Raw genomic sequence first — 15,096 nt, forward strand, 5'->3', positions numbered from 1 at the left:
CCTTTCCTTTCCTTTCCTTTCCTTTCCTTTCCTTTCCTTTCCTTTCCTTTTCTCTTCTTTTTCTTTCTTTTCCCTTCCCTTCCTTTACCCTTCCTTCTTCCTTCCTTCCCTCCCTCCCTCCCTTCCTTCCTTCGTTTCTTCTTTTTCCTCCCTTCCTTCCCCTTTTCCCCTCTCCTCCCTCCCTCCCTTCCTTCTTCTTTTCTTTCTTTTTTTTGAAACAGGATCTCACTGTGTATATCATGCTGGCCTTGAACTTACGGAGGTCAGTTTTTCTTAGCCTCCTAAGTACTGTGATTAAAGGTGTGCACCTTTGTGTCTGACATACTTTTTTTCCTCTTTCAAGGCAACTTTTACCAAGTGTTCATATACATACACTATATGCAATGAACAGGTTATATTTGCATACTTGCCTATTTAGGAATATGTGTTGTGCGTGTTGTTATATATGTGCATGTGTATATTTTTGATGCTATAGCTTGGACCTGGCCCGACGCACTGCATATTGAGAACTCAGACTCTGACTCGTGGACTTCCAACACCGTCAAAAAGTTTACCGCATCACTTGAAGCCTCGCTTTCAGGGGAAAGGGAGCTCAGAACTCCAGCAGTTTCTCTGAAGGAAACGATCAGGAAGCATCCTGACGACCTTGCAGCGCAGAACGAGATTTGTCACAGGAAAATTGTCTCTTGGTTTGGAGACTCCCCTGTATCTGTCTTCGGCTTACATCGACTCATAGAATTCGGCAAGAAGTCTGGGAAAAAGGCTGGAGATTGGTACGGGCCAGCCGTGGTTGCTCACATTTTAAGGTATCGTTGTTTCTGTCCCTTCTGTCTTAGAAATACCAGCTTTGACAGTGAGTGCAGACAGCTGAAGCCCCTAAAGACCGGCTGCATGAGAACCCTCTGCTGTCCTTTGCTAATGGGGAGTCAAGACATGGGACTACAGTTACATTTACTACGGACGGGGTTTTCTTCTCTTGCTTTTAGGTGCCGATATACAGGATCTCGTTCTAACTAGGTTCTCATTAGATTATTCGTTGCATGTTCTAAAAGCTTGGTAGCTCTTTCAACCTGGAGGCAGGCTGTATTATTATTATTTTGTAATGTAACTGTTTATTGATGGCTAGTGAGATGTCTAGAGCTAAAATTATTGCTTCAACATTTCCATGCACATTTCAGAGTCATATGAGTGGTGAGCAGCGAAGCCGACACTTATGAGAGCAGATTGTCTCCAGCCTGTAAGAGGTCCCCAGGCTCTCTGTGGCCTTCCTCCGGTGGCAGCTGGCAAATATCCGGGGCTTTGCAGGCCCTGCGGCTTCCGTTTTCCATTCTTCTTTCTCTTTCTTTTTTTAAATTGTCAAAACCGTTCTTAGCTTACAGTCTAAAAATCCAGGCTACAGGTTGAGTTTGGCCATCGTTATCTGGTGTTTCTTCTTCACTAGTATACAGGAGCCTACATAGTGGAACACTTAAGGTTATGCAGAAGTAAGGAGATAGGCAAATAAAATATTTTACTTGCCACATCTGTGTGAGTCCTCTTTGCAGATGTTGGGGTTTCGTCACAGCACCCGCCATTGAGAACACTCTTGCCCACAGGGGCTTCCCAGTTTGCAGTTTTGCTTACAGAATTCTGACGCTTTAAATTAGGAAATTCATTTGCTCAGGTCAAGTGAATTTTTTCTTCTTCCTTCCTTGCCCTGTGGCACTGGGTATGAAACCCAGGACCTCAGGACACTGTGCCAACGCTCTAACACCAAACTACATTCCAGCCCCTCAGCTGAGTTCTGATTGGTGTGAGGAAGCCAAGCTGTTGTTTAAAGAAAGAAGAAGAAGAAGAAAAAGAAAAAAAACGTGGACAGTTGTAGTTGGGGACCAGTGCAATATGCGTTCTTTGTGCTGAATGTCTGACTGTGAAGCAAACCTTGAGTACATGTGACTCCCTGCTTAGAAAGCCTTGGGTAGCCAAGGAGCTGACGAAGAAGGAAGTCTGTATATGGCTGGGAGATACGTTTCATAGCACAGGTTCTGAAGTCATGGTTTGTAACTTCATTTAGAGTGTCTAGTGTGATGTTCGCCTTGGAAAACGCAGCCGATTTCTGGCCCCATTCAGGTGATAACTTGGACAGCAGACATACAGGTCACATAGGAAGGGCTGGGAAGCAATGGATTGTTTTTCTTTTTAAACTAAATCCTTAGGTGCCATCAGGAAATTTTGACTAGAATTTTAAGGATGTTTATCATTTTCCTAGAAAAGCAGTAGAAGAAGCAAGACACCCCGACTTACAAGGACTAACTATTTATGTTGCTCAGGACTGCACAGGTATGGAGTGTGTGGAATTCTAGCCGTGTGTTGTGTTGGCTCACACCCTTCGTGTGTGCATTGCTCATCTCTTCCTGGTTTATATTGTATGGCTTTTTCTTTGTTTTTGAGACAAGGTTTCTCTGTAACTTTGGGACCTGTTCTGTTTCTAGCTCTTGTAGACCAGGCTGGTCTCGAACTCACAGAGATCTGCCTGCCTCTGCCTCCCGAGTGCTGGAATTAAAGGCATGCGCCACTACCACCCGGCTCAAAGAGCCTTCTTGCTTAGCCATCCCACTGGCCTGTATTTGGCATCTAATCAAGTCAAACACTTTCTGACTTATGCTTTTCCTTTTTATTGTTAGTCTTCCTGATAGAGCATATGCTCAGGGAGATCAATGCTTCAATACTTGTGTTTTGTTACTGTTGAATTTCTAGGGGCCATGTACTTGGCATTTGGAGCTTGTTGGTCCTTTGGTAGTGGTACCAGACACCAGATGACCAACCAGTGGAGGAGGGGGGCTAGAGTAAGTGTGTAGACAGCTGCTTTTATAATGCATAATACATACATGTTCATTATGTTTCTCCCAGTTTACAATTCTGATGTAATTGATAAGCAGACCGACTCTGTGACCTCTGGGGACGCCAGGGACAAGGCTGTTATTATCTTAGTTCCTGTTAGACTTGGTGGAGAAAGAACCAACACTGACTATCTGGAGTTTGTGAAGGTAAGAAGTGCTTTTGTTCTCAAGACAGCAGTAGTACTTAACATAAAAACTCTCCTCCACGAGTAAGTCATGACGATCCTACACTTATACATTGTGAAGTTTGGCACCAGGGGTTGTAAATTTCAGCCTTGGGGCAGCACACGAGTCTGAAGAACGGCATCTTTCTGTGACAGAGTGGGCACCCTGTGAGTCTTGGTGCGGTGTGCAAGTGAGGTGTGTGATGTGGCTGCTCCTCCAGTATCCTTTTCTTATTCAAAGATATTTGCTTAGTTATTCATGAAGCTAACATGTCACATTAACTATTAAACTTTAAAATGACTACTGTATTTCATCGCTTGTTATCATGGCACCATGATGCCGGTGAGGAATTGCTAAAGTAGACGGAAGTAACTTCCCCTTTCTTATGAATCAATTAAAACTCTGTTTGATTCCTCAGCACATAGTTATGTATGGTTAGATGCGTTGTCTTGTTTTAGGCACTAAGACATTTAGTTTTGAAGTAGCTGGTTAAGTCTGTAGCTTTAACAATACTTTCAGCTTTAGTAAAGTGACCTTCTTTCTTGCTGTGATGAAATACTTGGCAGAATGAACTTTAGGAAGGTGAAGTTTGTTTTGACTCACAGTACAGAGGCGTTCAGTCCTTAGCCTGCAGGGGACATGTAGCCCAGGATAGCTATGAATGCTAATCTTCACAAAACTGTGAGCTTACTTAAGACATTATATGATTTTTCTTTGTGTGTGTGTGTGTGTGTGTGTGCCTTTTCTTGTTGCTTTGGTAACTATATTGCATGGTCTATAACTATAGTGTGCACTTTGGTGGTGACAATGCTGTGTTGTAGTGTAATGCAGAACAGGTATGTATATGTTCTTCTACTTGTATGCATATGTGTCTTCCAGTGTGTTATCTTCCAAGTACAGAGAGTCCAATTATAGCACCAGACCTTACATGTGCTCATGGTGGCTTGAAGAGTGAAACACAGCAATCACCACCATCACAGATGGTAGGCGTTTAATGCTGTTTTGAAGCTAGAATAGTCTTCTTACTTGATTATTAGGGTTGCATCCACACCTCAGCTGTGTTTCCTCTGTTGCCTACCGTGCTTTGCAATTGGTTTCCCATTGCACTACATTAGCAGCTGGGATCCAGAAGGACCCCACCCCGCTTTCCACTTTCCTATCCATTAATTCTCACAGTGAAAGTCAATGCAGTCTCTTATGCATTACTGTGTTTTAATCCTAGCATGGGTCTTATGCAGGGTCTCAAAGGAAAGCAGAACTGGGCCTTGGAGACGACTTAGCTGGTAAAGTCCCATGAGGATCTGGATTTGAGCCCCACTTGCCCACAGCAGGTGGGCATGGTAGCATGTTCCCCAATCCCAGTGCTGGGGATGTGGAGGCAGGAGGATAAGGTCTCTAGGGCTTGTTGGCCAGCCGGGCCAGCCGGGCCAGCCAGTGAGTAGAAGGTCTACCTAGAGATCCTGTCTCAAGAAATAGGGTGGAGAGCAACTGAGGAAGATACTGTCATTCTCTGGCTTCCATGTGCACGCACACACACATGCACACACACTCACACACTCATGCACTTCTGGAGTGAGGGAGGAGAAGAGAAGCCCCAGAGAAGAAAAATTATGGCTGGTGGAAGATGGTTCAATGCAAAACGGCCAGATGGCTAGTTTTCTGTTGAGGTAAATAGTAAGGGAGTCTGCCTAGCTTGTGAGGAATTGGTGTAAGTTTCCAAAGACTGTAATTTAAAAAGTCATTATATGTAATACATGCTGTCAGATCCGATGTGTATCGGCATTGTGTCGGAAGGACAAAATAGTGGAGCTGAACAAAAGACTGGTCTCAACAAAATTGTTTCTGAAAGTTACGATTTGGACAGATGCTATTGTAAAAGCTAGTTTTGTGGCAGCATATTTAATAGCAAAAAATCAAAACCATTTACTGGTGGCTAGTTTATTAAGCGAGGCATGTAGAGTGTGGCAGGTATAACATTTTATGCTTTGAGAAAAGGGGTATTTCTAAAGTCAGTTTGTCTCGCCTGACTATAACCACGTAAAGTGGAGAAATTGGTAAAATTCTCTGAAAGAAGGTTGAAGAGAAGAGCCCCTAGTTTTGTTTCTTTTTTTTAAATATTTATTTATTTATTTGTTATGTAGACAATATTCTGTCTGTGTGTATGTCTGCAGGCCAGAAGAGGGCACCAGACCTCATTACAGATGGTCGTGAGCCACCATGTGGTTGCCGGGAATTGAACTCAGGACTTTTGAAGTGCAGGCAATGCTCTTAACCACTGAGCCATCTCTCCAGCCCCTAGTTTTAAGTTTCTTACATTGGTACTAGGCAACAGCTCAGCTGCAGGTATATCCTAACTTGCTGCTTTTAGTGGTGTTGGTGATGAATTAAAGTCACTGAAGACATGGCTTCTTTAGTGCCCTTAAAAGGCACAACTAAATCAAGAAGTTTCTATAAAGCAGTAAAAAACAAAGCTGTTTCTTTGTCACTGTATTGATGGCCTTTATCAGAGGTACTCATAATGGTAGGTAGAAGAGAGGGGTTTGTACAATTCACAGAAGATGATGTCGCCACTGCCCAGAATTTGTGCTGAATGAAGTATCACACAATACATCAAGAAAATATGTGTGCACACCATTAAGATTGAATAACATCATGAAACTCTTCATTAGGACTGAATTTCACTAAGGATCAAGAAGTTTAATCCTCACCACGAATTCCTTAAAAATGATAATGTTAACTGTGGCTACATCAGTAACCTTTTTGAAAGTAAGAGGCTAAGTCAAGGTCAGACGTTGAGAAGATTTTATGATTTACAACATGTATCAACTCCTTTCTGATATCAAAACCAAAATTTGTATCGAAAGTTGACAGTGAAAACTGGCTTACAGTTGTAGCATTATTCTTTTTTTAGTGGATTTAACCAATCCTTTAAATCATTAAACATGTGTCTTCAAGTTTATCAACACAGTGTTTCACATCATCTCACATTTTAAGTGCAACTAAAATTGTAGTAGTTCACTGGGCAGTGGTGGTACACACCTTTAATCCCAGCACTCAGGAGGCAGAGGCAGGCAAATCTCCATGAGTTCAAGGCCAGCCTGGTCTACAAAGCAAGTTCCAGGAAGCCCATGTTGGAAGAAGGCCACTTAGCCCCGAAATAATCACACAATAACTGTATTATTTAAATCACTGCTTGGCCCATTAGCTCTAGCTTCTTATTGACTAACTCTTACATATTAATCTAACCCATTTCTATTAATCCGTATATTGCCACGTGGCTGTGGCTTACAGGCAAGATTCCAACTGTCGTCTATCTCTAGCGTCTCCATGGCTTCTCTCTGACTCCACCTTCTGTCTCCCAGCATTCAGCTTAGTTTTTTCTGCCTACCTCTACTCCCTGCACAGGCCCAAGACAGTTTCTTTATTAACCAACGGTATTCACAGCATACAGAGGGGAATCCCACATTAATCCCAAGCCACAGAGAAACCTTGCCTTGAAAAAATATAAAACAACAACCATAAAAAAAAATGTGGCAGTTCAATCAAGTTCAGGCTCTTTAAACACTATCACACATTTCAGCACACCAGCCAAACCACAACCCGGGAGAGACCCAGCAGTATGTGACATAAGAACTTGAAAACACATTTCAAGAATTTTTGGGAAAATAATGTTTGTGTTTCCAATTTTAGTTGCCATAAATATGTTACCTGCCTATTTCCAGATGGGACAACTGGCGCTGCACCCTGGCATTCACCTTAAAGAGGTCAATGCCTCTTGACAAGTCCTGCAGAGGACTCTGTCTTCCGGAGACAAACATTGCCGGCTTCCCCTCACACCTTATCCTTGCTGTCGCTTTTTGCATCACTTGCACATTTGTGAGCAGCTGGAGTCAGGCTAGGACTGAAACCCCCAGCCAGCCACAGAGAAGCGCCATTACCTCCGTCCACCGGCTACTGGCACATTAGTTTCACAAACACAACACCAAGGACCCTGCAAGTTTATGTTGCCACCTCTTCTTTCTATATATAAATGTATTTTAGAAAATCCATGAAGTTGTATTGCTTTGGTATGTTCATTTTCTTGACCCACAACTGCACACTTTGCAGGTGCTCAGTGATTCTTAGAGACCATCCCAGTGGAGTGCTACACACTCGGGGTTGTAGCGTGAGGACCTGTGTGCACCTGCGGGCAGATGGTGTGAAAGTCACACGCATGCCTTCTCTTGCTCACCAGCCATTGGTAGTGTTTGTGTAGTGAATGCATGAGTTGTGACTGCTCTTCACCTGTGTGGTCCTGAGAAGTCAACAGGTTGGGTGCCCCTGGTTGGGAGGTTAAGGCAGGGAAGGTACGGTGTTGCGATTCGCTGCTGGCCCATTGTGGTAGGGGCATGAGGAAGCCTTTTTGCATCTTGGAGGATCAGGAAACAGACTGTTCAAAATGGAAATGAGGCCAGGCTGTAACCCTCAGAGGCCTGTGGCTAGGTTCCCCACTTCTAGCAGCCACTCCCCCTTCCCAAAGCTTCCAGTGCTTTCCCTAACAAACTGGCTGAGAACCAAGCGTTTAAACATTTGAGCCTGTGAGGACAGTTCACATTCAAACGATACCGGCTCCTTGAGCCAAAACCTTTTCTTGGTGGAAGAAGCTGCCAGGGCCTTCCAGGTGTGTTTCATCTGGCAGAGGGCTCTGCTGTTGGTAGTGCTGATGGCACGCGGCCCTGCCCGATGCGCTGGAGTCTGAACGGGTGGTTTCTTTCTGTGATCTCCTCGGTACCCGGCACGCGGGAGTCCCGTGACCAGTATTTGCTAACTCATTTGTGTTGTCCTTTCTGGTGTAATCCATCTCCTTTGCCCTCACAGCAGGCAGGCACTTTGTCTTTGTAAACCCGAAAGGGCCCAGGGAAATCAAGTGGTATATTCAAGTTCAAATATTGAACTGGAGAGAAGACCGTCATTTTGTTGCTGTAAAATCCCCCAATAAAGAGTTTCTAACCATAGTGTTTCCTTGAATGTCTGCTAGTTGGGTTTACACTGTAGTCCCCTAAAATGAGAGCCCTTTTGAGGTTTGAAACATTATCAGATAAAAATACCTGAAGTGGTTGTGTGAGAATTTTACGACAGGTGATATGCTCGGCCAGAGGGGGGCTGGTAAAGGTCTCCCCACCTGAAAGTGAAGGGTCAGTGTGTCTGAAAGCCCCCCGAGAAAGGCCGCTACTGGACCCCCCTCCTTCTCTCTCCGTCTTCTCTACTCCTCTTTTTGTATATGTGGTTAGCAGTTCTACCTCTCCCCCAAACCAAAGTACAGTCTAGTCTAACATGCAACATATAGCTATGTGTTTTCAATGTATTGTTCCAGGTCCTCCCACAGTGTCTTAGAGGTGTCTTAGCACATTCCTGAGAAAGATGTTTGCTGTGTGCCTTATCGTTCCTCACCACAGGAAGCTCACTCAGTTTTATTTCTGTAAGGACCCGAAATGAGGAGAACTCAAAAGTTCTTCCTTCCACAAGATGCATCAGGACTTCGCTTTTCAGTGGATTAGCTTCAGTTTTATCGATTGCTTTGTGGATACAACTTGGTAATTCCTCACACTAGCAAACGCGGAGAAGCACTCTGAGGAACTGAGAAGTGTTTAAAGTTTCTAAAGATGCAGCCCATTTTTCGCACGTTGTGGCGTTCCAGCCCCCAGGCCTAGGTGTGTATTGTGGGGTCCAGTCTGAAGCAGAGGAAATACAGACGCCCGAACTGAGTCTCCTTTCCGTGGCCACACTCTTGGGGTATACATAGGTCTCTTTCTTTTCTCAGCTGGGGGAGACTTGGGACTTTCACTTCCTCATTTGTCCACAGGACATACACATTTCATTCCGCTGACTGGGTTGCCTTGTGAAGCTGAGTTTTTATTTAAAGAGAACGGAACAGAAACCTTACTGTTAAGAAACCCTATTACTGTTAAATGATTGTTTTTCATAGGATAGGCATTATCTGTATTTGTTAGTTGGTTCAAGGCAGCTAAGGTTAGCAAAGAGTTTAATGTTTGTTTTATTTGTTCTTTATCAGTTACTGCTTTTCTTAATAAACCACCTCTGATATTTTTTCAAGATCGTAATTATTTAAGGCTTTCTTTTTTAAAGATTTAATTATTTCTATTTTTATCCGTATGAATATTTTGCCAGTGTGTATATGTGTGCACTGTGTGTGTGTGGTGCCCAAGGAGGGTGGCAGAACCCATGGAATTGGAGTTAAAGAGAGTTGTGAGCCACCACATGGGTGCTGGAAACTGAACCTGGATCCTCTGAAAGAGCAGCAAATGCCCTTAACAACTGAGCCCTCTCTCCAGCCCTTAACCATTGAGCCATCTCTCCATCCCTTAACCGCTGAGCCCGTTCTCCAGCCCTTAACCGCTGAGCCCATTCTCCAGCCCTTAACCACTGAGCCCTCTCTCCAGCCCTTAACCAGTGAGCCCTCTCTCCAGCCCTTAACTGCTGAGCCCTCTCTCCAGCCCTTAACTGCTGAGCCCTCTCTCCAGCCCCACGAGCTTGTTCTTCGGAGGCTGTTTTAGTCTGCGTTGTGCTCCTGCAGTGAAACACTTGAGATTGGATGATTCATAAAGAACAGAGATCCATTCTCTTATATTCTGGATACCTCATTCAGGGTCAGGGACCGGCTGCTGCTGAAGGGTCTTCTGAAGAAAAGCAGGACAGAGGTATCCATTCCCTCAGGCCCATTTTAGAGGACTATTAATCCATTCAGAAGGGTGGAGCCATCCGGATCCAAGTGTTCCCCAAAGATCTTAACTTTTACCGTTGTTTTGCTGTGGATTAAGTTTCTAGCATGTAGATTTTAGAGGAAATGAACACATTCGAATTGTAACAAAGGGGTTATTTAAAACACAAAGAACTTAGAACAATTCAAATATTCCTGAGGGTTTATGAGCATAAAACATAACCATTAGTTATCAAAGTGATATATGTATTTACTATATGAAAAAATGTTCCTGGCAAAATGAGCACTAAAAAGATAAAGTAGCATTGGGCTGGGAAGATGGCTCAGTGGTTAAGAACACTTACTGTTCTTGCAGGGGACCCAGGTTCAGTTCCCAGCACCCACATTAGGTGCTCACACTCTCTGTAACTTCAGCCACATGGGAATCATTGCCCTCTGGCTTTTGTAGGTACCTACATCCATATAGTATCTATAAACTCTCTCTCTTTCTCTCTCTCTCTCTCTCTCTCTCTCTCTCTCTCTCTCTCTCTCTCTCTCTCTCGCACGCACGCACATACACACACATACACATATAGATTTAAAAAAAATTCAAAAGAAGGAAAAGGTAGTATATACAGTGTTTAGCCACATATAAAATTGTGCTAGTAAATTTGTATATGTAATATTGTCAGATGCCAAGAAGATACTCCCCCAAATTTTAATAATAATGAGCTCTAAGCAAGATGTGGTGACACACACCTGCAATACCAGCCTGTGGGAGGTTAGTTCAGGGTCATTCTCAGCTTCTCAACTACTTAGTAAGTTGAGGCTGTCCTGGACAGTGTAAGACACTGTCTCAAGAATGAAAAAAAAAAATTAGAAATGATCTTTGGGTATTCTTTGTGTGTGTGTTTGTGTACATTTGTTTTTTTTCTTTTTCCTTTTCTTTCTTTTTTTCCCAGTGACCACATATTATTTTTTTTAATTTATTTCTTTATTAAAGATTTCTGCCTCCTCCCCGCCACTGCCTCCCATTTCCCTCCCCCTCCCCCGATCAAGTCCCCCTCCCTCATCAGCTTGAAGAGCAATCAGGGTTCCCTGACCTGTGGGAAGTCCAAGGACCACCCACCTCCATCCAGGTCTAGTAAGGTGAGCATCCAAACTGCCTAGGCTCCCCTAAAGCCAGTACGTGCAGTAGGATCAAAAACCCATTGCCATTGTTCTTCAGTAGTCCGGACTCATTGTCCGCTATGTTCAGCAAGACCGGTTTTATCCCATGCTTTTTCAGACCCAGTCCAGCTGGCCTTAGTAGGTTCCCAATAGAACATCCCCATTGTCTCAGTGTGTGGGTGCACCCCTCACGGTCCTGAGTTCCTTGCTCGTGCTCTCTCTCCTTCTGCTCCTGATTTGGACCTTGAGATTTCAGTCCGGTGCTCCAATGTGGGTCTCTGTCTCTGTCTCCTTTCATCGCCTGATGAAGGTTAATAATATTCAGGAGGATGCCTATATGTTTGTCTTTGGATTCACCTTCTTATTTAGCTTCTCTAGGATCGCGAATTATAGGCTCAATGTCCTTTATTTATGGCTAGAAACCAAATATGAGTGAGTACATCCCATGTTCCTCTTTTTGGGTCTGGCTTATCTCACTCAGGATAGTGTTTTCTATTTCCATCCATTTGTACGCAAAATTCAAGAAGTCCTTGTTTTTTACTGCTGAGTAGTACTCTAATATGTATATATTCCGTACTTTCTTCATCCATTCTTCCATTGAAGGGCATCTAGGTTGTTTCCAGGTTCTGGATATTACAAACAATGCTGCTATGAACATAGTTGAGCATATACTTTTGTTGTATGATAGGGTCTCTCTTGGGTATATTCCCAAGAGTGGTATTGCTGTGTCCAGGGGTAGGTTGATCCCGAATTTCCTGAGAAACCGCCACACTGCTTTCCAGAGTGGTTGCACAAGTTTGCATTCCCACCAGCAATGGATGAGTGTACCCCTTTCTCCACAACCTCTCCAGCAAAGGCTATCATTGGTGTTTTTTATTTTAGCCATTCTGACAGGTGTAAGATGGTATCTTACACCTGTCAGAATTTGTCTTGATTTGCATTTCCCTGATCGCTAAGGAAGTTGAGCATGACCTTAAGTATCTTTTGGTCATTTGAACTTCTTCTGTTGAGAATTCTCTGTTCAGCTCAGTGCCCCATTTTATAATTGGGTTGATTAGATTTTTACGGTCTAGTTTCTTGAGTTCTTTATATATTTTGGAGATCAGATTTTTGTCAGTTGTGGGGCTGGTGAAGATCTTCTCCCAGTAAGTGGGTTGCCTTTGTGTCTTAGTGACAGTGTCCTTTGCTTTACAGAAGCTTCTCAGTCTCAGGAGGTCCCATTTATTCAATGAGGCCCTTAATGTCTGTGCTGCTGGGGTTATACATAGGAAGTGGTCTCCTGTGCCCATGTGTTGTAGAGTACTTCCCACTTTCTCTTCTATCACCACATATTATTTTTAAGGACACAGATTATACTAGAAAATGTATTCTCTGATTTGGTTAACTTTCTAAAGGAAAAAGAACAGTGTCCATGCACAAATGTGTTGGTTACCTGCCCAGTGCAGTCAGGGACCTGGAGAGAGATGAACGCTTGTTCTCTGCTTGTGTTCTTTCCTTTATTCAGTCGGGGCCCCCAGCCCATAGAATGGTACTGTCCGTATTTAGGATTGTCTTCCCATGTCAGTTAAGCCTCTCTGGAGATGTCCTCACAGATATGCCCAGAATTGTGTCTCCTAGGTGATTTAAGTTCTGTCAGGTTGACAGTTGTCTGAGGATTGTTGTAGCTGTGATGAAACAGCTTGACCAAGAGCCGCTTGGGGAGGAAAGGGTTTATCCGGTTTATATATCCTGGGTCACAGTCTGTTGAGAAAAGCTTGACCAAAAAACAAAAAAACAACAACAACAACAAAAAAAAAACCAAAATGACAAACAAATCCCAATCAGGATAACAATTGGGATTAATTATTCCAACAGGTGCTCCTTAGTCTACAGTCTCAATGCTCTGGCGAAACCTTTGCAAGTTATTGTTGCTTCAAAATACACTTTAATTTTTTTCCCTGGTCCTCAGGATTTATTTTCTCTATGAGATACATTCTGCACTAAAAGCATTATCATTAATGCTTTGAATATCAAGATTCACACATACATATAGGGGCCTATGAATCTGCAATTGCTTTGTGGAAGCTAATCCACTTTGTGTATACACACATTCTGAAGTGTTTGAGATTGTGAGAGATGGATATGTCTACCTACCACATACCGTGACTGTTGGCAGCAGGGTGTACTCCTCAATCTTCCCAGGACCCAACTTACAGACAAGAGTGTATAGCAATGAGAAATTCCACCAAAGCGCCTACACTCAGAACACCAGGGAGATGTGCCAGGACACAGGCACCTCCAACCCCCTAGCCTCCTTGATTCTCTGATGGAGGAAGGTCATTGGCTAATAAAGGAACTGCCTTGGCCCATTTCATTGGTTAGAGATAGGTGGGAGGAGTAAACAGAACAAAACGCTGGGAGGAAGAGGAAGTGAGCTGAGACTCCACAGCTCTCCTCTCAGGAGCAGATGCCTCAGAGAGACGCCATGCTCCCCTCTCCTGGGCGGACATGAGAGCTCTGCTCTCTGAGGCAGACGCACGCAATGAAGCAAGCAGCCAGGTTAGACATGCTGAATCATTCCCGGTAAGACCGGTGCTCACAGATTATTAGAGATGGGTTGATCGGGATGTGAGAATTAGCCTGTAAGGGCTAGAGCTAAAGGGCCAAGCAGTGATTAAATGAATACAGTTTGTGTGTTGTTATTTCGGGCATAAGCTAGCCAGGCAGCCGGGGTGCTGGGAACGCAGCCCCGCCGCCCGAATTACTACAATTCTCTGCTTTTATTTATTTTTTTGACCTTTGTGAGGACAGGCTGCCCAGGGAGCCTTTCCTTCCCCAGACCTCTGTAATAGCCTCACCACACACAGGAAGGACGGGCACAGCTCTGTCTTGTTCTTTGCAGTGTTGACCCTTGTCTGCTCGCTGACCAGTATCTACAGTTTATCCAGGGTGACAGTTGGGCAGCAGTGCTGGCTCCTCTTTAAGTGGTAACGCCTCATCCCAGCTCTCCCAAAGTCCTCGGGATGGTGCTTGTGGAAGCTGGCTCCGTGGGGATACATGCCTCCAAGCATGGCCCTGGCCTCCTGGCTGCTTGCTCCTTCCCAATGAGGCAGTGGCTGAGTGGCCCCTGAGTTTCCAGGTCTTCCTCACTCTGGATGGCATGGCATGACCCCAAGCCTAAATACCTGTCAGGGATTATAGCTTTAGCAACATTGCGTACTTTCTTGGGGACATGTGCAGTAGACACCGGCAGACCAAAGAAACAATTCCATTTGAAGTGCGGTTGGTGAAGGGTTGAGACTACTTGGGTTCCTTACAGGAGCATTGTGAGTTGGGCAGCTTAGTCATCGCAGATCCTTACCCTCGTGTGCACGGCGACTTACAAATCTGTGTCACCAGAGTCCACTTCTAGCCAGCTTTCCACCTGTGCACCACAGCTAGGACATGGGTCCGGAGGGGACAGGAAGGAAAAACAGCTGGAATCTCCAGTTAGAGTCTGCTGCCCTTCCCTCTGCCTTCTGCTAGGGAGCGTGAAGAGGAGCTTGTGAGGGTGGCATTCGAGTGATCGCAGCTGGTCTACAAGGCTGTGTTGTATCACTCTCAGAAGAAAGAGCCTCACAACTGTAGACTGTCCGTTGTTTACCCTCATGGTTGGCCGATGGGAAGCTGCGGGTCACTCCCTGCTACTGCTTCACCTCAGAAGACAATACTGCATTTTTATATTATTAGCTCAGGAAAGATCAAAATCCAAGATCCAAATTGTGTGGGGTTTTTTTTTGTTTGTTTGTTTTTGTTGTTTGTGACTAAAGTTTTGCACTGTAGCCCAGGCTAGCTTTGAACTGGTAATCCTGCCTCAGCCTCTTGACTGCTAGGATTGTGTACATCTGCCGCTGCATTCACCTCCAGGTGTGGTTTCCGATGAACGTGAACAGCTTTCGCATTGTAGTAAACAGTCGTGAGCTGTACACTGTGAACGTGGGGGCTGAGACCCTTTAATAAAGGTCCACATGTGGTGACCCCTAACCATAAAATTGTTTTCGTTGCTACTTCATAACTGCAATTTTGCTAGAGCTATGAACCGTAATGTAAATATCTGATATGCAGGATGGCCTTTATTTATTTATTAATTAAAAATTTCCACCTCCTCCCCTCCTCCCATTTCCCTCCCACTCCCCCCCCAGGATGGTCTTAGGTGAAGGTGAAAGA

The 15,096-nt window shown here is 44.3% G+C and overlaps 1 protein-coding gene across 5 annotated transcripts in view; it reads left to right on the forward strand.

The window, feature by feature from the left end:
* Nucleotides 1-15,096, forward strand: part of Atg4c (autophagy related 4C cysteine peptidase) — a 70,853-nt gene that overhangs the window by 30,329 nt on the left and 25,428 nt on the right. For all 5 annotated transcript variants that reach the window (XM_075944901.1, XM_075944904.1, XM_075944902.1 and 2 more), the window contains 3 exons: nt 476-806; nt 2,249-2,319; nt 2,890-3,026. In XM_075944901.1, coding sequence (XP_075801016.1) covers nt 476-806; nt 2,249-2,319; nt 2,890-3,026 — 539 coding nt within the window. The remainder of the gene's footprint in view (nt 1-475; nt 807-2,248; nt 2,320-2,889; nt 3,027-15,096) is intronic.

Source organism: Microtus pennsylvanicus, chromosome 13 (genome assembly GCF_037038515.1).
Source record: "Microtus pennsylvanicus isolate mMicPen1 chromosome 13, mMicPen1.hap1, whole genome shotgun sequence".
Taxonomy (NCBI): Eukaryota; Metazoa; Chordata; class Mammalia; order Rodentia; family Cricetidae; genus Microtus; species Microtus pennsylvanicus.